The following is a 27318-nucleotide window of genomic DNA, read 5'->3' as shown; positions in this document are numbered from 1 at the left end:
TCCGTCTTTCCAACGAAAACAATCCTAATCTACTCAACCTTTCTTCATGGCTAGCACCCTCCATACCAGGCAACATCCTGGTGAACCTCCTCTTCACCCTCTCTCAAATTCAAATTCAAATTCCTAGGGGTGCACATCACCAAAAATCTATCCTGGTCCACTCATGTCGACGCTATCACCAAGAAAGCACAACAGCGCCTTTACTTCCTCAGGAAACTAAGGAAATTCGGCATGTCCACATTAACCCTTACCAACTTTTACAGATGCACTATAGAGAGCATCCTATCGGGCTGCATCACAGCCTGGTATGGCAACTGCTCGGCCCAGGACCGCAAGGAACTTCAGAGAGTCGTGAATACCGCCCAGTCCATCACACGAACCTGCCTCCCATCCATTGATTCCATCTACACCTCCCGCTGCCGGGGGAAAGCAGGCAGCATAATCAAGGACCCCTCCCACCCGGCTTAGTCACTTTTCCAACTTCTTCCATCGGACAGGAGATTCAGAAGTCTGAGAACACGGACGAACAGACTCAAAAACAGCTTCTTCCCCACTGTCACCAGACTCCTAAATGACCCTCTTATGGACTGACCTCATTAACACTACACCCGTGTCTGCTTCATCCGATGCCAATGCTTATGTAGTACATTGTGTATATTGTGGTGCCCTATTATGTATTCTCATGTATTTTCTTGAATTCTGTTTAATTCCCTTTTCTTCCCATGTACTGAATGATCTGTTGAGCTGCTTGCAGAAAAATACTTTTCACTGTACCTCGGTACACGTGACAATAAACAAATCCAATCCAATCCAATCCAATCTAAAGCATCCACATCCTTCTGGTAATGTGGCAACCAGAACTGCACGCAGTATTCCAAATGTGGCCTAACCAAAGTCCGATACAACTGTAACATGACCTGCCGACTCTTGTACTCAATACCCCGTCCAATGAAGGCAAGCATGCTGTATGCCTTCTTGACCACTCTATCAACCTGCGTTGCCACCTTCAGGGTACAATGGACCTGAACTCCCAGATCTCTCTGTACATCAATTTTCCCCAGGACTCTTCCATTGACCATATAGTCCGCTCTTGAATTAGATCTTCCAAAATGCATCACCTCGCATTTGCCTGGATTGAACTCCATCTGCCATTTCTCTGCCCAACTCTCCAATCTATATATATTTTGCTGCATTCTCTGACAGTCCTCCTCGCTATCTGCAACTCCACCAATCTTAGTATCATCTGCAAACTTGCTAATGAGACCACCTATACCTTCCTCCAGGTCATTTATGTATATCATAAACAGCAGTGGTACGAGCACGGATCCCTGTGGAACCCCACTAGTCACCTGTCTCCATTTTGAGACACTCCCTTCCACCACTACTCTCTGTCTCCTGTTGCCCAGCCAGTTCTTTATCCATCTAGCTAGTACACCCTGAACCCCATACGACTTCACTTTTTCCATCAACCTGCCATGGGAAACTTTATCAAACGCCTTACTGAAGTCCATGTATATGACATCTACAGCCCTTCCCTCATCAATTAACTTTGTCACTTTCTCAAAGAATTCTATTAGGTTTGTAGGACATGATATTCCCTGCACAAAACCATGCTGCCTATCACTGATAAGTCTATTTTCTTCCAAATGTGAATAAATCCTATCCCTCAGTATCTTCTCCAACAGTTTGCCTACCACTGACGTCAAGCTCACAGGTCTATAATTCACTGGATTATCCCTGCTACTCTTCTTAAACAAAGGGACTACATTAGCAATTCTCCAGTCCTCCGGGACCCTACCCGTGCTCAAGGATGCTGCAAAGATATCTGTTAAGGCCCCAGCTATTTCGACCCTCGCTTCCCTCAGTAACCTGGGATAGATCCCATCCGGTCCTGGGGACTTGTTCACCTTAATGTCTTTTAGAATACCCAAAACTGCCCCCTTCTGTATGACGACTTGACATAGAGTATTTAAACATCCATCCCTAGCCTCAACATCCGTCATGTCCCTCTCCTTGGTGAATACCGATGCAAAGTACTCATTAAGAATCTCACCCATTTCCTCTGACTCCACGCATAAATCCCCTCTTTTGTCTTTGAGTGGGCCAATCCTTTCTCTAGTTACCCTCTTGCTCCTTATATACGAATAAAAGGCTTTGGGATTTTCCTTAACCCTGTTAGCCAAAGATATTTCATGACCCCTTTTAGCACTCTTTATTGCGTGTTTGAGATTCGTCCTACTTTCCCGATATTCCTCCAAAGCTTCATCAGTTTTGAGTTGCCTCGATCTTATGTATGCTTCCTTTTTCATGATGTGGAGATGCCGGCGTTGGACTGGGGTGAGCACAGTAAGAAGTCTTACAACACCAGGTTAAAGTCCAACAGGTTTGTTTCAAACACGAGCTTTCGGAGCACGGCTCCTTCTTCACCTGAAGAAGGAGCCGTGCTCCGAAAGCTCGTGTTTGAAACAAACCTGTTGGACTTTAACCTGGTGTTGTAAGACTTCTTACTTCCTTTTTCATGTTAGCTAGTCTCACAATTCCACCAGTCATCCATGGTTCCCTAATCTTGCCATTTCTATCCCTCATTTTCACAGGGACATGTCTGTCCTGCACTCTAATCAACCTTTCCTTAAAAGACTCCCACATTTCAAAGTGGATTTATCCTTAAACAGCTGCTCCCAATCCACATTCCCTAGCTCCTGCCAAATTTTGTTAAACTCTGCTTTTCCCCAATTTAGCACTCTTCCTTTCGGACCATTCTCGTGTTTGTCCATGAGTATTCTAGAACTTACGGAATTGTGATCGCTATTCCCAAAGTAATCACCGACTGAAACTTCAACCACCTGGCCGGGATCATTCCCCAATACCAGGTCCAGTATGGCCCCTTCCCGAGTTGGACTATTTACATACTGCTCTAAAAAACTCTCCTGGATGCTCCTTACAAATTCTGCTCCATCTACGCCTCCAACACTACATGAGTCCCATTCAATGTTGGGGAAGTTAAAATCTCCCATCACAACCATCCTATTGCTCCTACATTTTTCTATAATCTGTCTGCATATTTGTACCTCTACTTCATGCTTGCTTTTGGGAGGCCTGTAGTAAAGTCCCAACAATGTTACTGCACCCTTCCTATTTCTTAGCTCTACCCATATTGCCTCAGTGCTCGAATCCTCCATAGTGCCCTCCTTAATCACAGCTGTGATATCATCTCTGACTAGTAATGCAACTCCTCCACCCCTTCTACTTCCCTCTCTATCCCTCTGAAGCATCTATACCTGGGCTATTCAGTTGCTAGTCCTGCCCTTCCCTCAACCAAGTCTCAGTAATACCAATAACATCATATTCCCAGGTACTAATCCAAGCCCTAAATTCATCTGCCTTACCTGCTACACATCTCGCATTAAAACAAATGCACCTCAGACCACCTGTCCCTTTGCGTTCACATCTCTTCCCTGTCTACTCTTCCCCTTAGTCACATTGAGTTTATTATCTAGTACCTTACTGGCTTTAGTTGCTGCCTCTTTACTGACCTCTAACTTCCTAATCTGGTTCCCATCCCCCTGCCACATTAGTTTAAAATCTCCCCAACAGTGTTAGCAAAAGCACCCCCTAGGACATTGGTTCCAGTTCAGCCCAGGTGTAGACCATCCAGTTTGTAATGGTCCCACCGCCCCCAGAACAGATTCCAATGTCCCAAAAATCTGAACCCCTCCCTCCTGCACCATCTCTCAAGCCACGTATTCATTCTGACTATTCTTGAATTTCTACTCTGACTGTCCCGTGGCACTGGTAGCAATCCTGAGATTACTACCTTTGAGGTCCTACTTTTTAACTTATCTCCTAACTCCCTAAATTCTGATGGTAGGACCTCATCCCGATTTTTACCTATATTGTTGGTGCCTATATGCACCACGACAACTGGCTGTTCACCCTCCCCCTTCAGTATGTCCTGCAGCCGATCTGAGACATCCTTGACCCGTGCACCCGGGAGGCAACATACCATTCGGGAGTCTCGTTTTCGACCACAGGTACGCCCGCCTGTCTACTCCCCTTACGATTGAATCCCGTATGACTATAGCCCTGCCAGTCTTTTTCCCGCCCTTCTGTGCAGCAGAGCCAGCCACAGTGCCATGAGCCTGGCTACTACTGCCTTCCCCTGGTGAGTCATCTCCCCCAACAGTATCCAAAACGGTATACCTGTAAATTGTTCACAATTTACATAGATGATTTGGAGTTGGGGACCAAGGGCAATGTGTCCAAGTTTGCAGATGACACTAAGATGAGTGGTAAAACGAAAAGTGCAGAGGATACTGGAAGTCTGCAGAGGGATTTGGATAGGTTAAGTGAATGGGCTCGGGTCTGGCAGATGGAATACAATGTTGACACATGTGAGGTTATCCATTTTGGTAGGAATAACAGCAAACGGGATTATTATTTAAACCATAAAATATTAAAGCATGCCGCTGTTCAGAGAGACTTGGGTGTGCTAGTGCATGAGTCACAGAAGGTTGGTTTACAAGTGCAACAGGTGATTAAGAAGGCAAATGGAATTTTGTCCTTCATTGCTAGAGGGATGGAGTTTAAGACTAGGGAGGTTATGTTGCAATTGTATAAGGTGTTAGTGCGGCCACACCTGGAGTATTGTGTTCAGTTTTGGTCTCCTTACTTGAGAAAGGACATACTGGCACTGGAGGGTGTGCAGAGGAGATTCACTAGGTTAATCCCAGAGCTGAAGGGGTTGGATTATGAGGAGAGGTTGAGTAGACTGGGACTGTACTCGTTGGAATTTAGAAGGATGAGGGGGGATCTTATAGAAACATTTAAAATTATGAAGGGAATAGATAGGATAGATGCGGGCAGGTTGTTTCCACTGGCGGGTGACAGCAGAACTAGGGGGCATAGCCTCAAAATAAGGGGAAGTAGATTTAGGCCTGAGTTTAGGAGGAACTTCTTCACCCAAAGGGTTGTGAATCTATGGAATTCCTTGCCCAGTGAAGCAGTTGAGGCTCCTTCATTACATGTTTTTAAGGTAAAGATAGATAGTTTTTTGAAGAATAAAGGGATTAAGGGTTATGGTGTTCGGGCCGGAAAGTGGAGCTGAGTCCACAAAAGATCAGCCATGATCTAATTGAATGGCGGAGCAGGCTCGAGGGGCCAGATGGCCTACTCCTGCTCCTAGTTCTTATGTTCTTATGTTCACAAACCCCGTCTGGTCCTCATGAATGACCCCCGGCACACAATCCTCTATTTTTGTGGCTAAGGTCTTTGCCAGCAGCTTGGTGTCTACATTTAGCAGCGAGATCGGCCTATATGACCCAAACTGCAGAGGGTCCTTGTCCCGCTTCAGGATCAAGGAAATCAGCGCCCGTGACATAGTTGGGGGCAAAGCCCCCCCCCCCTTGCCTCATTAAAGGTCCGGACCAACAGGGGGCCCGATAGGTCCGCATACCTTTTATAAAATTCGGCCGGAATCCCATCCGGCCCCGGCGCCTTCCCCGACTGCATGCTCCCTACCCTTTAACCAGCTCCTCCAGCTCAATTGGCGCCCCCAGTCCCTCCACCTGTCCCTCCTCCACCCTCGGAAATCGCAGCTTGTCCAAGAAGCGCCCCATTCCACCCCCCTCCACCGGGGGTTCAGACCGGTACAGTTCCCCATAAAAGTCCCTGAAGACCCCATTAACATCCCTCCGCACCACCTTCCCAGCTCTATCCGTCACGCCCCCAATCTCCCTGGCCGCGTCCCGCTTTCGGAGCTGGTGTGCCAGCATCCTGCTCGCCTTCTCCCCATATTCATACACCGCCCCCTGTGGCACCTTGTCAAAGGCTTTCTGGAAATCCAGATATACCACATCCATCGGCTCCCCGTTATCTACTGCACTGGTAATGTCCTCAAAAAATTCCACTAAATTAGTTAGGCATGACCTGCCTTTAACGAACCCATGCTGCGTCTGCCCAATGGGACAATTTCTATCCAGATGCCTCGCAATTTCTTCCTTGATGATAGATTCCAGCATCTTCCCTATTACCGAAGTTAAACTCACTGGCCTATAATTTCCTGCTTTCTGCCTACCTCCTTTTTTAAACAGTGGCGTCACGTTTGCTAATTTCCAATCCACCGGGACCACCCCAGAGTCTAGTGAATTTCGGTAAATTATCACTAGTGCATCTGCAATTTCCCTAGCCATCTCTTTTAGCACTCTGGGATGCATTCCATCAGGGCCAGGAGACTTGTCTACCTTTAGCCCCATTAGCTTGCCCATCACTCCCTCCTTAGTGATAACAATCCTCTCAAGGTCCTCACCTGTCATAGCCTCATTTCTATCAGTCGCTGGCATGTTATTTGTGTCTTCCACTGTGAAGACCGACCCAAAAAACCTGTTCAGTTCCTCAGCCATTTCCTCATTTCCCATTATTAAAACTCCCTTCTCATCCTCTAAAGGACCAATATTTACCTTAGCCACTCTTTTTGTCTTATATATTTGTAAAAACTTTTACTGTCTGTTTTTATATTCTGAGCAAGTTTACTCTCATACTCTATCTTACTCTTCTTTATAGCTTTTTTAGTAGCTTTCTGTTGCCCCCTAAAGATTTCCCAGTCCTCTAATCTCCCAGCAATCTTTGCCACTTATTTTCCACCATATTGTGATCGCTCCTTCCGAGAGGATCCCTAACTATGAGATCATGAATCAATCCTGTCTCATTACACAGCACAGAAGGGAAGGCAGTTGAATACAAACGTACGAAGGCTCCTCAACGTTATTATGATGCCGGCTGTAGAAGGGGAGGCGGAGATAGTGGTGGCATTAGATGCGGAGAAGGCCTTTGATAGGGTTGAGTGGGGGTATCTGTGGGAGGTGTTGGAGAGGTTTGGGTTTGGGGAGGGATTTGTCCGGTGGGTGAGGCTGCTCTATGAGGCCCCGATGGCTAGTGTAGCCACGAATAGGAAGAGGTCGGAGTACTTTCGGCTGTACCGGGGGGCGAGACAGGGGTGTCCCCTGTCCCCCTTGCTCTTTGCGTTGGCAATTGAGCCCCTGGCCATGGTGTTGAGGGAGTCAGGGAACTGGAGGGGCCTGGTGCGGGGTGGGGAGGAGCATCGAGTGTCGCTTTATGCGGACGACCTGTTGCTGTATGTGGCGGACCCGGTGGGGGGGATGCCGGAGGTGATGAGGATTCTTAGTGAATTTGGGGGCTTCTCTGGGTATAAGCTGAACCTGGGCAAGAGCGAGTTGTTCGTGGTGCACCCAGGGGATCAGGAGGAGGGGATTGGTAGGCTCCCACTGAAGCAGGCAGGGAGGAGCTTCAGGTACCTAGGAGCCCAGGTGGCTGGGAGCTGGGGGGCCCTGCACAAGCTCAACCTCACAAGGTTGGTGGAGCAGATGGAGGAGGAGTTCAAAAGGTGGGATATGTTACCGCTGTCACTGGCGGGGAGGGTGCAGTCCGTCAAGATGACGGTGCTCCCGAGGTTTTTGTTCCTGTTCCACTGCCTCCCAATCCTTATCCCGAAGGCTTTTTTAGGAGGGTCAACAGGAGTATTACGGGATTTGTGTGGGCGCATGGGACTCCGAGGGTGAGAAGAGTGTTCTTGGAACGGGGCAGGGATAGGGGGGGCTGGCGCTGCCCAACCTATGTGGGTACTGTTGGGCTGCCAACGCAGCGATGGTGCGTAAGTGGGTAATGGACGGGGAAGGGGCAGCATGGAAGAGGATGGAGATGGCATCCTGTGTGGGCACAAGCCTGGAGGCGCTGGTAACAGCGCCGTTGCTGCACCCTCCAACGAGGTATACCACAAGCCCGGTGGTGGCGGCTACCCTCAAAATTTGGGGGCAATGGAGATGGCATAGGGGAGAAGTGGGGGGCTCGATGGAGGCCCCGATACGGGGGAACCATCGGTTTGTTCCAGGGAGCATTGATGGCAGATTTCTGGGCTGGCACAGGGTAGGGGTTAGGAGGTTGAGGGATCTGTTTGTGGAGGGGAGGTTCGCGAGCTTGAGGGAGTTAGAGGGGAAGTTTGGGCTCCCCCAGGGAACATGTTTCGGTACATGCAGGTTAGGGCGTTTGCCAGGCGGCAGATGGAGGGGTTCCCCTTGTTGCCCCCACGTGGGGTATGGGACAGTGTGCTCTCGGGGATGTGGGTTGGAGGAGGGAGGATTTCGGACATATACCGGGTAATTCAGGAGGTAGACGAGGCCTCAGTGGAGGAACTGAAGGGTAAATGGGAAGAGGAGCTGGGTGAGGAGATTGAGGAGGGGACGTGGGCGGATGCCCTGGAGAGAGTGAATTCCTCCTCTTCCTGTGCGAGGCTTAGCCTCATACAGTTCAAGGTGCTGCATAGGGCCCACATGACTGGGACGAGGATGAGTAGGTTTTTCGGGGGAGAAGACAGGTGTGCTAGGTGCTCGGGGAGCCCAGCGAACCTCGCCCATATGTTTTGGGCATGCCCAGAGCTGGGGGAGTTTTGGAAGTGGGTAGCAAGGACGGTGTTGAGGGTGGTGGGATCCAGGGTCAAGCCAGGCTGGGGACTCACAATTTTTGGGGTTGCAGTGGAGCCGGGAGTGCAGGAGGCGAAAGAGGCTGGTGTCCTGGCCTTTGCGTCCCTCGTAGCCCGGCGGAGGATTCTTCTTCAGTGGAAGGATACGAGGTCCCCAAGCGTGGAGGCCTGGATCAATGATATGGTGGGGTTCATCAAATTGGAGAAGGCGAAATTTGGGATGTGGCGGGTATTATCTCTTTCCCTTTTGTTGTTTGCTTTTTTTTCTTTCTTTCTTTGCAGTTGCTTTTGTAGTTAGGTGGGTGTTGTTCTTGGGTTTTTACCATGGTTGTTTTGTTAATATTGTTTTGTTGTTTATATTTTGTGAAAATCTTAATAAAAATTATTTTTAAAAAACCATAAGTAGGGTGCTCTTTCCAAGGGTCGGTGCAGACTCAATGGACCGAATCGCCGCCTCCTGCACTATAGATTCTATGATATCTATGATTCTATGAACTTCCTCATTAAAGGGGCGGTGCTTCCACTAAACAAGGGGAGCCTTTTGGGTATTAAAATTTCGGCCTAAACGTAGGTCAGGGCAGGAGAACCCTTCGGGGAGAGGAGATGTATTCCATTAAACCTTGTCTTACCTCCAAACATCTGTTTCCTTGCCGTCATTCTGCTCGGATCCAACATTATGGATGATTGGCCAAGGTCATAATGAATGGCAGAGCAGGTTCGAAGGGCTCAATGGTCTCCTCCTGCTCCTATTTTCTGTGTTTCTATGTATCCTAGAATTTAAAAAACGAGAGGTGTTCGAGTTGAAACATACAAGTACTATGAAACAATTTGACAGGGTAGGTGGGTGTATAACTTTAGCTGGAGGACCATTCATTGTGATCAGGTAAGGGAAGGTAAACCGCTAAGGTAAATATTGGTCCTTTAGAGGATGGGAAGGGAGATTTAATAATGGGAGATGAGGAAATGGCTGAGGAACTGAACAGGTTTTTTGGGTCGTTCTTCACAGTGGAAGACACAAATAACATGCCAGTGACTGATAGAAATGAGACTATGACAGGTGAGGACCTTGAGATGATTGTTATCACTAAGGAGGCAGTGATGGCCAAGCTGATGGGGCTAAAGGTAGACAAGTCTCCTGGCCCTGATAGAATGCATCCCAGGGTACTAAAAGAGATGGCTAGGGAAATTGCAAATTTGCTAGTGATAATTTACCAAAATTCACTAGACCCTGGGATGGTCCTGGCGGATTGGAAATTAGCAAACGTGACACCACTGTTTAAAAAAGGAGGTAGGCAGAAAGCAGGTAATTATAGGCCAGTTATCTTAACTTCGGTAGTAGGAAAGATGCTGGAATCCATCATCAAAGAAGAAATAGCGAGGCATCTGGATAGAAATTGTCCCATTGGGCAGACGCAGCATGGGTTCATAAAGGGCAGGTCGTGCCTAACTAATTTAGTGGAATTTTTTGAGGATATTACCAGAGCGGTAGACAACGGGGAGCCAATGGATGTGGTATATCTGGATTTCCAGAAAGCCTTTGACAAGGTGCCACACAAAACATAGAACATAGAACAGTACAGCACAGAACAGGCCCTTCGGCCCTCAATGTTGTGCCGAGCCATGATCACCCTACTCAAACCCACGTATCCACCCTATACCCGTAACCCAACAACCCCCCCTTAACCTTACTTTTATTAGGACACTACGGGCAATTTAGCATGGCCAATCCACCTAACCTGCACATCTTTGGACTGTGGGAGGAAACCGGAGCACCCGGAGGAAACCCACGCACACAGGGGGAGGACGTGCAGACTCCACACAGACAGTGACCCAGCCGGGAATCGAACCTGGGACCCTGGAGCTGTGAAGCATTTATGCTAACCACCATGCTCCCCTGCTGCATAAGATAAAGATGCATGATATTAAGGGTAAAGCAGTAGCATGGATAGAGGATTGGTTAATTAATAGAAAGCAAAGAGTTGGGGACCAAGGGCAATGTGTCCAAGTTTGCAGACGACACTAAGGTGAGTGGTAAAGCAAAAAGTGCAGAGGATACCGGAAGTCTACAGAGGGATTTGGATAGGTTAAGTGAATGGGCTAGGGTCTGGCAGATGGAATACAATGTTGACAAATGTGAGGTTATCCATTTTGGTAGGAATAACAGCAAACGGGATTATTATTTAAATGATAAAATATTAAAACATGCTGCTGTGCAGAGAGACCTGGGTGTGCTAGTGCATGAGTCACAGAAGGTTGGTTTACAGGTGCAACAGGTGATTAAGAAGGCAAATGGAATTTTGTCCTTCATTACTAGAGGGATGGAGTTTAAGACTAGGGAGGTTATGCTGCAATTGTACAAGGTGTTAGTGAGGCCACACCTGGAGTATTGTGTTCAGTTTTGGTCTCCTTACCTGAGAAAGGACGTACTGGCGCTCGAGGGTGTGCAGAGATTCACTAGGGTAATCCCCGAACTGAAGGGGTTGGATTACGAGGAGAGGTTGAGTAGGCTGGGACTGTACTCATTGGAATTTAGAAGGATGAGGGGGGATCTTATAGAAACATATAAAATTATGAAGGGAATAGATAGGATAGATGCGGGCAGGTTGTTTCCACTGGCGGGTGAAAGCAGAACTAGGGGGCATAGCCTCAAAATAAGGGGAAGTAGATTTAGGACTGAGCATAGAAGGAACTTCTTCACCCAAAGGGTTGTGAATCTATGGAATTCCTTGCCCAGTGAAGCAGTTGTGGCTCCTTCATAAAATGTTTTTAAGATAAAGATAGATAGTTTTTTGAAGATAAAGGGATTAAGTGTTATGGTGTTCGGGCCGGAAAGTGGAGCTGAGTCCACAAAAGATCAGCCATGATCTAATTGAATGGCGGAGCAGGCTCGAGGGGCCATATGGCCTACTCCTGCTCCTAGTTCTTATGTTCATGGCTGTTCATCAAGTTCAATACCCTGATCCTCATATTCCATCCCCCATATCCCTTGATCCCTTTAGTCCCAAGAGCGGTATCAAATTCCTTCTTGAAATGACACAATATTTTGGCTTCAACTACTTTCTGTGGTAGTGAATTCCACAGGTTCACCACTCGGTGGAGAAATTTCTTCTCGCCTCAGTCCTAAAACCTAAAAGGTTTACACCATATCCTCAAACGATGATCTGGACTTCCTCACCATCAGGAACATTCTTTCTGAATCTACCCTGTCCAATTTGGTTAGAATTTTAACCAGAGATCCCCTCTGAACATAGAACATAGAACATACAGTGCAGAAGGAGGCCATTCAATCCATCGAGTCTGCACCGACCCAGTTAAGCTGTCACTTCCACCCTATCCCCGTAACCCAATAACTCCTCCTAACCTTTTTTTTGGTCTCTCTAAACTCCAATGAATATAATCCTAACCGATTTAGTCCCACCATCCCAGGAATCAACCTGGTAAACCTTCGCTGCACTCCGTCCACAGCAAGAACATCCTTCCTCAGATAAGGACACCAAAACTGCACACAGTACTCCAGGGGTGGCCTCACCAATGCCCTACACAATTGCACTAAAGCATTCCTATATCTAAACTCAAATCCTCTCGTTATGAACGCCAACATTTGCCTTCTTTACTGCCTGCTGTACCTGTACCTGTGCGCTTACTTTCAGCGACTGAAGCACGAGGACACCAAGGGCTCGCGGAGTATCCAACTCTCTTAATTTATACCCATTCAAATAATAATCAGCCTTCCCATTTTTTCTACCAAAGTGGATAACCTCACATTTATCCACGTTATACTGCATCTGTCATGCATGTGCCCACTCACTCAAATCCAAATCCCACTGGAGCATCTCTGAATCCTCCTCACAGCTCACCCTCCCACCCAACTTTGTATCGTACACAAATTTGCAGATACTGTGTTTAGCTCCCTTGTCCAAATCATTAATATAAATTGTGAACATTTGGGGTCTTTGCGGTATCCCAATAGTCACTGCCTACCGATCAAAAAAAAAATATTCCAGTCTTTTACTTCCTGTCGGCTAACCAGCTTTCTATCCATCTCATGGATGGGGATTGATGGGGATGGGTAGATGGGGATGGATGGATAGGGGATGGTTTAGCACAGGGCTAAATCGCTGGCTTTGAAAGCAGACCAAGGCAGGCCAGCAGCATGGTTCAATTCCCGTACCAGCCTCCCCGAATAGGCGCTGAAATGTGGCGACTAGGGGCTTTTCACAGTAACTTCATTTGAAGCCTACTCGTGACAATAAGCGATTTTCATTTTTCGGTGGGATTGATGGGGATGGAAGGATGGGGATTGATGGATGGGGATGGATGGGGATGGATTGATGGATGGGGATTGAAGGGGATTGATGGATGGGGATGGGGAATGATGGATTCGGATTGATGGGGATGGAAGGATGGGGATTGATGGATGGTGATGGATTGAAGGGGATTGATGGATGGGGATGGGGATTGAAGGGGATTGATGGATGGGGATTGATGGGGATTGATGGATGGGGATGGATTGAAGGGGATTGATGGATGGGGATTGATGGATGGGGATGGGGATTGATGGATTGGGATTGATGGGGATGGGGATTGATGGATGGGGATGGGGATTGAAGGGGATTGATGGATGGATGGGGATTGATGGATGGGGATGGATTGAAGGGGATTGATGGATGGGGATTGATGGATGGGGATGGATTGAAGGGGATTGATGGATGGGGATTGATGGAAGGGGATTGATGGATGGATGGGATTGATGGATGGATGGGGATTGATGGATTGAAGGGGATTGATGGATGGGGATTGATGGAAGGGGATTGATGGATGGGGATGGGGATTGATAGGGATGGATTGAAGGGGATTGATGGATGGGGATTGATGGATGGATGGGGATTGATGGATGGGGATGGATTGAAGGGGATTGATGGATGGGGATTGATGGATGGATGGGGATTGATGGATGGATGGGGATGGATTGAAGGGGATTGATGGATGGGGATTGATGGATGGGGATTGGATGGATGGGGATTGATGGATGGATGGGGATGGATTGATGGATGGGGATTGATGGATGGGGATGGATTGAAGGGGATTGATGGATGGGGATTGATGGATGGGGATTGATGGATGGATGGGGATTGATGGATGGATGGGGATGGATTGATGGATGGGGATTGATGGATGGGGATTGATGGAAGGGGATAGATGGATGGGGATGGGTTGAAGGGGATTGATGGATGGATGGGGATTGATGGATGGGGATGGGTTGAAGGGGATTGATGGATGGATGGGGATTGATGGATGGGGATTGATGGATGGATGGGAATTGATGGATGGGGATGGATTGAAGGGGATTGATGGATGGGGATTGATGGATGGATGGGGATTGATGGATGGGGATGGGTTGAAGGGGATTGATGGATGGATGGGGATTGATGGATGGGGATTGATGGATGGATGGGGATTGATGGATGGATGGGGATTGATGGATGGGGATGGGTTGAAGGGGATTGATGGATGGGGATGGATTGAAGGGGATTGATGGATGGGGATGGGGATTGATGGATGGGGATTGATGGATGGATGGGGATTGATGGATGGGGATGGGTTGAAGGGGATTGATGGATGGATGGGGATTGATGGATGGGGATTGATGGATGGGGATGGGTTGAAGGGGATTGATGGCTGGGATGGGGATTGATGGATGGATGGGGATGGATTGATGGATGGGGATTGATGGATGGATGGGGATTGATGGATGGATGGGGATTGATGGATGGATGGGGATGGATTGATGGATGGGGATTGATGGATGGGGATTGATGGAAGGGGATTGATGGATGGGGATGGGGATTGATGGGGATGGATTGAAGGGGATTGATGGATGGGGATTGATGGATGGATGGGGATTGATGGATGGGGATGGGTTGAAGGGGATTGATGGATGGATGGGGATTGATGGATTGGGCGGATGCTGAATGGGAATAGAATCGCGCGGGTGTTCCTTCGCTTGATGCCCATGAGGAGGCGGCAGGAATGTGAGTGATAAACACTTCGCTTCACGAAGAGCCGAGTCCGGCGCTGAGAAACTCACCGACCTTCCCCAACCTCCAGCGGACGGGTGTGCGTCTCCCGCGGTCCCCATGGTAACGCCGCCCCCGCCCCCCCCGCGGTCCCCATGGTAACGCCGCCCCCCCGGCCCCTCCCCCCCGTCCCCGGCCCCTCCCCCCCGTCCCCATGGTAACTGTTTCTCCGTCCAGGCGGAGATGGCGGGCGGGTGGCTGGAGGCCGCGAGGCGAGAAGTCCGTTTGAGTGAGGTAACCGGGAATGGAGTCGGTAACCGGGAAACCGGAAATACCCGATGACCGGGAATGGATCCGGAAATACCCGGTAACCGGGAATGGAACAGGGAATATCTGGTAACTGGGAATATAGCCAGTAACTGGGAATGGAGCCGGGAATCGAACCTGGGACCCTGGAGCTGTGAAGCAATTATGCTAACCACTATGCTACCGTGCTGCCCAATGGAGCCGGGAATACCTGGTAACCGGGAATGGAGCCGGGAACCAGGAATGGTTCCAGGAACCGGGATTAGTGCCAGGAACTGGGACTTGAGCTAGGAATGGAGCCGAGTCTGGAATGGAGCCGGGAATGGAGCCAGGAACCGGGATTAGAGCCAGGAACTGGGACTTGAGCTAGGAATGGAGCCGAGTCTGGAATGGAGCCGGGAATTGTACCGGGAACCTGGAATGGAGCTGGGAACCGGGAATAGAGCCGGATCCACCCGGTAACCGGGATTAGAGCTGGGAACCGGGAATAGAACCAAATCCACCCGGTAACCGGGAATAGAGCAAGATCCATCCGGTAACTGAGAAAAAAGCCGGGAATAAAGCCGTGAACTGGGAACAGGGAGGTTATGCTGCAACTGTATAAGGTGTTAGTGAGGCCACACCTGGGGTATTGTGTTCAGTTTTGGTCTCCTTACCTGAGAAAGGACGTACGGGCGCTCGAGGGTGTGCAGAGGAGATTCACACGTTTAATTCCAGAGTTGAGGGGATTGGATTACGAGGAGAGGTTGAGTAGACTGGGACAATACTCGGAATTTAGAAGGATGGAGAGGAATTTATAGAAACATATAAAATTATGAAGGGAATAGATAGGATAGATGCGGGCAGGTTGCTTCCACTGGCGGGTGAAAGTAAAACTAGGCATAGCCTCAAAATAAGGAGAAGTAGATTTAGGACTGAGTTTAGGAGGAACTTCTTCACCCAAAGGGTTGTGAATCTATGGAATTCCCTGCCCAGTGAAGCAGTTGAGGCTCCTTCATTAAATGTTTTCAAGGTAAAGATAGATAGTTTTTTGAAGAATAAAGGGTTATGGTGTTTCGGGGGGAAAGTGGAGCTGAGTCCACAAAAGATCAGCCATGATCTCATTGAATAGCGGAGCAGGCTCGAGGGGCCAGATGGCCTACTCCTGCTCCTAGTTCTCATGTTCTTTTGAATGGAGCCGGATCCGCCCGGTAGCTGGGAATAGAGCCAAGAACCCGGAATAGAGCTGGGAACCGGGAATAGAGCCGGATCCATCTGATAACAGGGAATAGAGGTGGGAACCGGGAATAGAGCCGGAAACCGGGATTAGAGTCTGATCCACCTGGTAACCGGGAATAGAGCCTGATCCACCTGGTAACCGGGAATAGAGCCGGGAGCTGGGAATAGAGTCGGGAACCGGGAATAGAGCTGGATCCATCCGATAACCGGGAATAGAGCCAGTTCCACCCAGTAAACCAGGAATGCACCCCGATCCACCTGGTAAATCAGGAATACATCCGGATTCACCTGGTAAACCACGAATACACCCGGATCCACCCGGTAAACCAGGAATAAACCCCGATCCACCTGATAAACCAGGAATACACCCGATAAACCCGGAATACACCCGGATCCACCTGGTAAACCAGATCCATCTGAGAAATCGGGAATACACCTGGATTCATCCGATAAACCGGGAATGCAACTGAATCCATCCGATAAACTGGGAATGCACCTGGATCCATGAGACATGGGAGCAGAATAAGGCTATTCTGCACATTGAGTCTGCTCCGCCATTCAATTGTGGCTGATCGGTTTCTCACCCCATTCTCCTGCCTTCTCCCCACAACCGCAAATCCCCTTATTGATCAAGAACCGATGTATATTTGTCTTAAAGTCACTCAGTGATTTGGCCTCCACATCCATCTGGTAAACGGGGAATACTGCCAGATCCATCTGATAAACCTGGAATACAGTCGGATCCTACATTGTTGATTAAGGAAGATATTAGGACAGATGATGTGGAATCTGTCTTGGTCGAGTTGAGAAACACCAAGGGGCAAAATCCATTTGTAGGGGTGGTATACATACCATCAAACTGCAGTGGTAATGTTGGGAATAGCATTAGACAGGAAATCAGAGATTCATGGGTGACATCTGTGATTCTGGGTGACTTTAATCTGCACATAGATTGGGTGACTCAAATTAGTCACAGTGCAACAGAATAGGAATTTCTGGAGTGTGTACAGGATGGTTTTCTGGGCCTGTGCGTTGAGGAACCAACTAGAGAACAGGCCATCTTGGACTGGGTGTTGTTTAATGAGAAAGGATTAGTTAGCAATCTAGTTGTGAGAGAACCCTTGGGGACGAGTGACCATAATATAGTAAATGAGTAGTGAGGCAGTTGATTCAGAGACCAGAGTCCTGAATCTAAACAAAGATAACTATGATGGTATGAGGCACGAGCTGGCTATGACAGACTTGGAAACATTACTTAAAGGAACAAAAGTGGAAAGGCAATGGCAGACACACAAGGAACGAATAGGTGAACTCCAAAAGTTGTTCATTACTATTTGGCGCAAGAATGGAAAGGGAACTATGGCCAAACCACGGCTTACAAGATAGTAATGGATTCAAAGAAGAGGCAAACAAATTAACATGAAAAAGAAATAGACCTGAGGATTGGGAACAGTTTAAAATTTAACAAAGGCAGACCAAGGGATTTATTAAGAAGGGAAAATATAATTTGAAAGTAAACAGGCGGGGAACATAAAAACTGACTGGAAAAGTTTCTATCGGTATTTAAAGAGAAAGGAAAGATGGATAAAAACGAATGTAGGCCCCTTACAGTCAGAAACGGGGGAATTCATAACTGGGAACAAAGAAATGGCTGAGGAACTAAATTTGTCCTTTGCTTCTGCCTTCACAAAGGAAGACATGAATAATGTACTGGAAGTTCTGAGAAGCACAAACTTTAGTGAGGACCTGAAGGAACTTAGTATTAGTAAATAAATAGTTTGGGGGAAATTAATGGGATTGAAGGCAAACAAATCTCCAGGGACTGATAATCTTCATCCCAGAGAACTTAAGGTAGTGACCCTAGAAATAGCAGATCAATTGTTGGTCATATTGGACTCTGGAATAGTTCCTACAGATTGGAGGGCAGCAAATGTAACCCTGCTATTCAAAAAGGTAGAGAGAAAACAGGGAACTATAGACCAGTGAGCCTAACATCTGTAGTAGGGAAGTTGCTGGAGTCTATTATCAAGGATTTCATAGAACAGCATTTGGAAAGGAGTGGTGTAATCAGACAAAGTCAACATGGATTTACGAAAGGGGAATCATGCTTGACAAATCTGACCAGGGAGAACCGGCGGTTGTCATTTATTTAAACCTTCAGAAGGTTTTTGGAAAGTTCTCATATAGCAGATTAATATGTAAAGTTAAAGCACATAGGATTACAGGTAGTGTCCTGAGATGGAGAGAAAGTAGACAGCAAGCAAAAAGTTGGAATAGATGGGTATTTTTCTGATTGGCAAGCTGTGACTGTGGGGTACCCAACTGTTCACATTATAAATGATTTGGATGAGGAAACTAAATGTATTGGGCGGGGTATTCCGTTGCCTGACGCCAATATTGTAATCGGCGATTGGGCGGAGAATCCTTCTTTACGACCGAATCAGGGGCGGCGCCTATTTTTGGATGTTCCACCCCCTCCAAAACGGCGTCATTCGAGGAGTACGCCGCACGCCATTTGGACGGCCTCTGGACATTTCCTGAAGGCTCTCCCCCGTGCTCTGTCCCTGATGGGCCGAGTTCGTGACACGCGGTTCATGTGTGCTCTCAGTTTTCGTGAACCTGTCATGGTGGCTGCAGTATGTATCCAGCACCGCCATAGTCCGGGGGGAGGGGGGGGGGAGGGGGGAGCGGAGCCGTGCCACTGGCTGGGGGGGCTGGCTTCGGCAAGGGCTGGGGGGACTGGTGAGGGGTGGCGAGGGGGTGTCCAGGGAGGCACTATCTGGCAGGTCGGTTCCGCGGGCAGCTGGCGCCATGTTGTACAGCACGACAGCTGCAGGACGTCACCGTGCATGGACCTGGCAATTTTCCGGCTGTTTATTCTGTGAAGGACGTGTGTTTTACGTGGCGCGGCAGCTAGCCCCTCACCGATCGGAGGGTCGGTGCTGGGGCCTTGCAGATTTTTCCCATGTAAAACTAGACACTTCCCCCAGACAGCGCCTCAAAATCGGAGAATCGAGCCCATCATCTCCAAATTTGCAGATGATAAAGAATTGGATGGGAAGATGAGCTGTGAGGAGGATGTAGAGATGCTTCAACAGATTTTGGACAGTTTGAGTGAGTGGCACTTGCATGGCAGATGCAGTATAATGTGGATAAATGTACGGTTATCTGCTTCAGAAGCAAAAATTAGAAGGCAGGTTATTATTTAATGGGTGCAAATTTAGAGAGGTGAATACTCAGTGAGATTAGATGTCCTTGTGCATCATAGAATCATAGAATTTACAGTGCAGAAGGAGGCCATTCAGTCCATCGAGTCTGCACCGGCCCTCAGAAAGTGCTCTTTACCTAAACCCACACCTCCACCCTATCCCTGTAACCCCACCTAATCCAACCTTTTTATTTAGAAAATATTTTATTGAAGCATTTGTAATTTTCACAATTTAACATATTGACATTTCTAAAACAAACGCGCGGGTCAACACACAAAATATCCCCTTAAATAACAACAAACAATAAACCACGTACCCCACTTAACAAAGAACAAAGAAAAGTACAGCACAGGAACAGGCCCTTCGGCCCTCCAAGCCCATGCCGACCATGCTGCCTGTCTGAACTAAAATCTCCGACACTTCCTGGGCCTGTATCCCTTTATTCCCATCCTATTCGTGTATTTGTCAAGATGCCCCTTAAATGTCACTATCGTCCCTGCTTCCACAACCTCCTCCGGCAGCGAGTTCCAGGCACCCACTACCCTCTGTGTAAAAAAACTTGCCTCGTACATCTCCTCTAAACTTTTCCCCTCGCACCTTTCCCCTCACACCTCCCGCCCTATCCCCAATTACCCGTATACTAAATTCCCTGTCCTTATTTAACATTACATGCCTCCTATTTTCCTATGTTCTATGTTCCCCCTCTAATAATTCTCTGTATATGTCCGAACCTTCCCACCTCCAACCCCTGTTTTTGACAGCACTCTATCCTGTAGTCCCCTCAAGAGGAGGCGAGGAAAGTTTGGGACCTGTCTCCGTACAAAGTCCCGCACTTGAAGATACCGAAACCCATTCCCACCCAGCAAATCAAACTCCTCCTCCTCTAATGTCTCCAAGGTCGGAAAGTCCTCCTGGATGAATAGATCCCCAAACCTCTCAATCCCTGCCTGCTGCCATACATTAAAGCCCCCCTGCGACAAACCGGTAATTGCCACAGATCGGTGACCAAACTGATGCCCCCTCCAGTCTTATATGCTGCCTCCATTGCCCCCACACCTTCGGGGCTGCAACCACCACAGGACTTGTGGAGTACCGAGCCGGCGAGAATGACAGGGGTGCCGTCAGTAAAGCCTCCAGACTCGTACCTTTGCAGGATGCTGCCTCCATCCGCTCCCAGACCGACCTCTCCCCCACTACCCACTTCCTGACCATCGATACGTTGGCAGCCCAGTAATAGTTAATAAAGCTCGGGAGAACCAACCCCACTTCCTCGTGGGCCCGTTCCAGGAGTGTCCTCTTTACTCTCAGGGTTTTACCCGCCCATATAAACCTCAATTTTGGCACATTCATACTTCTGAAAAAAGCCTTTGGGACAAAAATCGTGAGACACTGAAAAAAGAAAAGCAGTCTCGGAAGGACCGTCATCTTCACCATCTGAACCCTTCCTGCCAGCATCAGTGGGAGCATGTCCCATCTACAAAAATCCTTTCTCATTTGATCCACTGCTTTGCCCAAATTTAACTTGTGAAGCTGCCCACAATCCTTGGCCACTTGAATCCCCAGATACCTAAAACTCTTCCCAACCACTTTATCTATCTTACTCTTCTTTATTGCTTTTTTAGTAGCTTTCTGTTGCCCCCTAAAGATTTCCCAGTCCTCTAGTTTCCCACTAATCTTTGCCACTTTGTATGCTTTTTCCTTCAATTTGATACTCTCCCTTATTTCCTTAGATATCCACGGTCGATTTTCTCTCTTTCTACCGTCCTTTTTTGTTGGTATAAACCTTTGCTGAGCACTGTGAAAAATCGCTTGGAAGATTCTCCACTGTTCCTGAACTGTTCCACCATAACGTCTTTGCTCCCAGTCTACCTTAGCTAGTTCTTCTCTCATCCCCTTGTAATCTCCTTTGTTTAAGCACAAAACACGAGTTTTTGATTTTACCTTCTCACCCTCCATCTGTATTTTAAATTCCACCATATTGTGATCGCTCCTTCCGAGAGGATCCCTAACTATGAGATCATGAATCAATCCTGTCTCATTACACAGGACAAAATCTAGGACCGCTTGTTCCCTCGTAGGTTCCATTACATACTGTATCTAGGAAACTATCACGGATACATTCTATAAGCTCCTCCTCAAGGCTGCCTTGCCCGACCTGGTTAAACCAATCAACATGTAGATTAGATTAAAATCCCCCATGAAATCTGCTATACCATTTCTACATGCATCCGTTATTTCTTTGTTTATTGCCTGCCCCACCATAATGTTACTATTTGGTCGCCTATAGACTACTCCTATCAGTGACTATTTCGCCTTACTATTCCTGATTTCCACCCAAATAGATTCAACCTTATCCTCCATAGCACCGATGTCATCCCTTACTATTGCCCGGATGTCATCCTTAAATAACAGAACTACACTACCTCCCTTACCATCCACTCTGTCCTTCCGAATATTTGATACCCTTGGATATTTAACTTCCAGTCGTGACCATCCTTTAACCATGTTTCAGCAATGGCCACTAAATCATAGTCATTCACAATGATTTGCACCATTAACTCATCTACCTTATTCCGAATACTACGAGCTTTCAGGTAAAGTTCACTTATGTTGGCTTTTTTACCTCTGTTTTGAATCTTAACACCTCGATCAGTAACCTCTCCTAAATTATATTTCCTCTTAGCTTTTCTCCCAATTTTCCTTGTCGTTGAACCCATATCGTCATGTAACAACCTGCCGCGTCGCTTACCATTAATGTTTTTACTTCCCGTTTTATTCCTTTTAGTATTACTGGGCCTATTCACTGAGCTCCCCTCAGTTACTGTACCGTGTACTGTCGCCCTTTTTGATTTTTGACTATGGCTTCTCTGCCTTACACTTTCCGCCTTACTTCCTTTTGCTTCTGTCCCTATTTTACTACCTTCCAACTTCCTGCATCAGTTCCCACCCCACTGCCACATTAGTTTAAACCCTCCCCAACAGTTCGAGCAAACACCCCCGTTCCCCCCAGGATATCGGTTCCAGTCCTGCCCAGGTGCAGACCGTCCGGTTTGTACTGGTCCACCCTCCCCCAGAACCGGTTCCAATGCCCCAGGAATTTGAATCCCTCTCTCTTGCACCATCTCTCGAGCCACGCATTCATCCTATCTATCCTGACATTCCTACTCTGACTAGCTCGTGGCACTGGTAGCAATCCTGAGATTACTATCTTTGAGGTCCTACTTTTTAGTTTAACTCTTAACTCCCTGAATTCAGGGGCAGCACGGTGGCCTAGTGGTTAGCACAGCTGCCTCACGGCGCTGAGGTCCCAGGTTCGATCCCGGCTCTGGTTCACTGTCCATGTGGAGTTTGCACATTCTCCCCGTGTCTGCGTGGGTTTCGCCCCCACAACCCAAAAATGTGCAGAGTAGGTGGATTGGACACACTAAATTGCCCCTTAATTGGAAAACATAATTGGGTAATCTAAAAATTTATATATAAAAAAAAAACTCCCTGAATTCAGCTTGTAGGACCTTGTCCCGTTTTTTACCTATATCGTTGGTGCCTATGTGCACCACGACAGCTGGCTGTTCACCCCCCCCCAGAATATCCTGCAGCCACACCGAGACATCCTTGACCCTTGCACCAGGGAAGCAACATACCATCCTGGAGTCTCGATTGCGTCCGCAGAACCGCCTGTCTATTCCCCTTACGATTGAGTCCCCTATCACTATAGCCCTGCCATTCTTCTTCCTGCCCTGCTGCGCAGCAGAGCCAGCCACGGTGCCATGAACCTTGCTGCTGCTGCCTTACCCTGGTGAGCTATCTCCCTCAACAGTATCCAAAGCGGTATATCTGTTTTTCAGGGATATGACCGCAGGGAACACCTGCAGTGCCTTCCTACTATTGCTCTGTCTTTTGGTCACCCATTTTCTATCTCCCTCAGTAACTTTCACCTGCGGTGTGACCAATTTGCTAAACGTGCTATCCACGACGTCCTCAGCATCACGGATGCTCCAAAGTGAGTCCATCCGCAGCTCCAGAGCCGTCAAGCGGTCTAACAGGAGCTGCAGCCGGACACACTTCTTTAACGTGAAGGAGCTAGGGACAGTGGACGTGGTTGACCAGCACCACTGCCATTCCCTCTAGCTTCCCGCTACCCATAATAAATCTGCCTCCCGGGTCTACCTCTATTCTCCCCACCTCGAATGTCACCCTTTTATTAATCAGGATAGCCACCCCCCTTGTTTTAAAGTCAAATCTCGAATGAAACACTTGCCCGACCCATCCCTTCTTTAATCTAATTTGGTCTCCCAGCTTCAAGTGTGTCTCCTGTAACATAGCCGTGTCTGCTTTTAACTGTCTCGGGTGTGCAAATACACAAGCTCTCTTAACCAGCCCGTTCAGTCCAGGAACATTCCATGTAACCAGTCTGGCCGGGGGGGGGGGGTTGTGCCACCAGTCGGTCAACCATGACCTTTCCGAGGCCAGCGCCTAGCCCGTGTTCCACACCTCACTTGATCCGCCCCTCAGCGGCGACCGTCATCTGATCTCCATCTGACAGTCTCCTAACTGTCACTTATCCGTCAGCAGTATCCCCCCTCCCACCCCACCCCACTTCGTCTTTCCTCAGCTCTCCCCCCACTTTGCTCCCGTGAACCAGCTATCGAGCTAGTTCAGCATCTCCCACCCTCTGGCGTCAAAAAAACTGCCGATTGCCGGATTCTATCACACCTAGCAATAACACAAGCACTCAACACAGTAACAACAATCCCAAAAAGCAAACAAACCACCTCCAACGCGAAGGGAATGAGGCAGACCCCTCCCCCTTTAACCAATTGTTATCCGTCCCATCACCTTCAAACAGAATCAAACACAAAAGAAGAAGCTTCAAGCAGCTTCTAATCCAACCTTTTTTGGACACTAAGGGCAATTTAGCAGTCCCTGAAAGTAAGCGCGCAAGTACAGCAAGCAGTAAAGAAGGCAGATTGGTATGTTGGCCTTCATAGAGAGGATTTGAGTATAGGAATAGGGAGGGGTTTTACTACGGAGGGAGTGCAGCCAAGGGTTACCATATGATTCCTGGGAACTGGCGGAACTGTCATATGAGACAAGACTAAATCAGTTAGGATTATGTTCATTGGAGTTTAGAAGAGTGAGAGGGGATCTCATAGAAACTTACAAAATTCTAACAGGCTGGACACGGTAGCTTCAGAAAGAATGTTCCCGATGGTGGGGGGGGTCCAGAACTAGTGGGTGATAGATTGAGGATATGAGCGAAAACCTTCTGGACTGAGGTGAGGAGAAATTTCTTCACCCAGAGAGTGGTGAATCTGTGGAATTCACTACCACAGAAAATAGTTGAGGCCAAAATATTGTGTAATTTCAAGAGGGAATTAAATGTAGCTCTTGGGGCTAAAGGGATCAAGGGATATGGGGGGGAAGGCGGGATCAGGATATTGAACTTGATAATCAGCCATGATCATAATGAATAGCCCACAGCAGTCTTGAAGGGCCGAAAGGCCTCCTCCTGCTTCTATTTGCTATGTTTAGGTCAGCACGGTAGCGTAGTGGTTAGCACTGTGGCTTCACCGTGCCAGGGTCCCAGGTTCGTTTCCCTGCTGGGTAACTGTCTGTGCGGAGTCTGCACGCTCACCCCGTGTCTGCGTGGGTTTCCTCCAGGTGCTCCGGTTTCCTCCCACAGTCCAAAGACGTGCAGGTTAGGAGGATTGGCCACGCTAAATTGCCCTGACTGTCCAGAAAGGTTAGGAGGGATTATTGGGTTAAGGGGATAGGGTTGAAGTGAGGGATTAAGTGGGTTGGTGCAGACTCTATGGGCCAAATGGCCTCCTTCTGCACTGTATGTTTTATGTTCGATAAACCGGAAATACTGCCAGGCACATCTGATTAACCGGAATTAAACCCAGGACCATCTGATAAACCGGAATACACCCGGATCAATCTGATAAACCGGGAATACACTGATCCATCTGATAAACTGGGAATATACCCGGATCAATCTGATAAACCGTGAACACACTTGGATCAATTTGACAAACCAGGAATACACCCGGATCAATCTGATAAGCTGGGAATACACCCGGATTTGCATGATAAACCAGAAATACACCCGGATCCATCTCATAAACGCGGAATACACCCGAGTCCATCTGATAAATCGGGAATACAGCCGGATTAATCAGTTAAACCAAAATACACCCGGATTCATCTCAGAAACCGGGAATATAGCCAGATTCTTCTGATAAACCGGGAATACACCCGGATTCATCCGATAAGCCTGGAACATTCATGGATCCATCTGATAAACCGGGAATACAACTGGATCCATCTGATTAAACGGTAATACATCCGAATCCATCTGATAAACTGAGAATACAGCTGAATTCATCCAATAAACTGGGAATACACCCGGATCCATTGATAAAGCAGACACTCGGACCAATCTGACATACCGGATATACACGTTGATCCATCTGATAAACTGGGAATACACCTGGATCAATCTGTTAAACCGGGAATGCACTTGGATCTATTTGCTAAACTCGCATCTATCTGATAAACCGGGAATATAGCTGTATCATGTGACCTACCGGGAAACAGCTGGATCAATCTGATAAACTGGGAATACACCCGGATCCATCTGATGAGTGTCCCATGGCAGGTTGATGGAAAAAGTGAAGTGGTATGGGGTTCAGGGTGTACTAGCTAGATGGATAAAGAACTGGCTGGGCAACAGGAGACAGAGAGTAGGGTGGAAGGGAGTGTCTCAAAATGGAGAAAGGTGACTAGTGGTGCTCCACAGGGATCCGTGCTCGGACCACTGTTGTTTGTGATATACATAAATTATCTGGAGGAAGGTATAGGTGGTCTGATTAGCAAGTTTGCAGATGATACTAAGATCGGTGGAGTTGCAGATAGCGAGGAGGACTGTCAGAGAATACAGCAAAATATAGATAGATTAGAGAGTTGGGTAGAGAAATGGCAGATGGAGTTCAATCCAAGCAAATGCGAGGTGCTGCATTTTGGAAGATCTAATTCAAGAGCGGACTATATGGTCAATAGAAGGGTCCTGGGGAAAATTGATGTACAGAGAGGTCTGGGAGTTCAGGTCCATTGTACCCTGAAGGTGGCAACGCAGGTTGATAGAGTGGTCAAGAAGGCATACAGCATGCTTGCCTTCATCGGCGGGGTATTGAGTACAAGAGTAGGCAGGTCATGTTACAGCTGTATAGAACTTTGGTTATGCCACATTTGGAATACTGCGTGCAGTTCTGGTCGCCACATTACCAGAAGGATGTGGATGCTTTAGAGAGGGTGCAGAGGAGGTTCACCAGGATGTTTCCTGGTATGGAGGGTGCTAGCTATGAAGAAAGGCTGAGTAGATTAGGATTGTTTTCGTTGGAAAGACGGAGGTTGAGGGGGGACCAGATTGAGGTCTACAAAATTATGAGAGGTATGGACAGGGTGGATAGCAACAAGCTTTTTCCAAGAGTGGGGGTGTCAATTACAAGGGGTCACGATTTCAAGGTGAGAGGGGGAAAGTTTAAGGGAGATGTGCGTGGGAAGTTTTTTATGCAGAGGGTGGTGGGTGCCTGGAACGCTTTGCCAGCGGAGGTGGTAGAGGCGGGCACGATAGCATCATTTAAGATGCATCTAGACAGATATATGAACGGGCGGGGAACTGAGGGAAGTAGATGCTTGGAAAATAGGCGACAGGTTTAGATAAAGGATCTGGATCAGCGCAGGCTGGGAGGGTGAAGGGCCTGTTCCTGTGCTGTAATTTTCTTTGTTCTGGTCTTGATAAACCAATCGTACAGCCAGATCCATCTGATGAACTGGGAATACACCCGGATCCATCTGATAAACCCGGAATACACCCGGGCCCATCTGAGAAACTTGGAATGCAGCCAGATCCATCTGCTAACTGGGAGTACACCCGGATCCATCTGATGAACTGGGAATACACCCGGATTCGTATGATAAACCAGAAATACACCCGGATCCATCTGATAAACCCAGAATACACCCGGGTCCATCTGATAAACCGGGAATACAGCCAGATCCATCTGATAAACTC

The 27318-nt window shown here is 47.9% G+C and overlaps 2 protein-coding genes across 7 annotated transcripts in view; one reads left to right on the top strand and one right to left on the bottom strand.

Moving 5' to 3' along the window:
* LOC119974367 (integrin alpha-E-like) overlaps positions 1 to 14629 on the bottom strand; it is a 406093-nt gene extending 391464 nt beyond the window's left edge. The window contains 2 exon segments of the mRNA XM_038813139.1: positions 9121 to 9261; positions 14580 to 14629. Of these exon segments, the coding sequence (XP_038669067.1) occupies positions 9121 to 9166 (46 nt within the window). The 5' untranslated portion in view covers positions 9167 to 9261; positions 14580 to 14629.
* The window catches only part of LOC119975199, a 109853-nt gene continuing 97037 nt past the window's right edge, over positions 14503 to 27318 (top strand). For 3 of the 6 annotated variants that reach the window (XR_005462678.1, XM_038814808.1, XM_038814807.1), the window contains exon 1: positions 14745 to 14875. Coding sequence is in view for 3 of the 6 variants with exons in the window: in XM_038814808.1 (XP_038670736.1) it covers positions 14813 to 14875 (63 nt within the window). In the remaining 3 variants the exon portion in view is untranslated. Of the gene's footprint in view, positions 14524 to 14725; positions 14876 to 27318 lie in introns of those variants that run through there. The other 3 variants (XM_038814810.1, XM_038814811.1, XM_038814809.1) reach the window with 3 other exon arrangements.

Source organism: Scyliorhinus canicula, chromosome 12, assembly GCF_902713615.1.
Source record: "Scyliorhinus canicula chromosome 12, sScyCan1.1, whole genome shotgun sequence".
Taxonomy (NCBI): Eukaryota; Metazoa; Chordata; class Chondrichthyes; order Carcharhiniformes; family Scyliorhinidae; genus Scyliorhinus; species Scyliorhinus canicula.
Note: the sequence above shows the minus strand (reverse complement) of the source record. Positions and strands in the feature narration are given on the sequence as shown.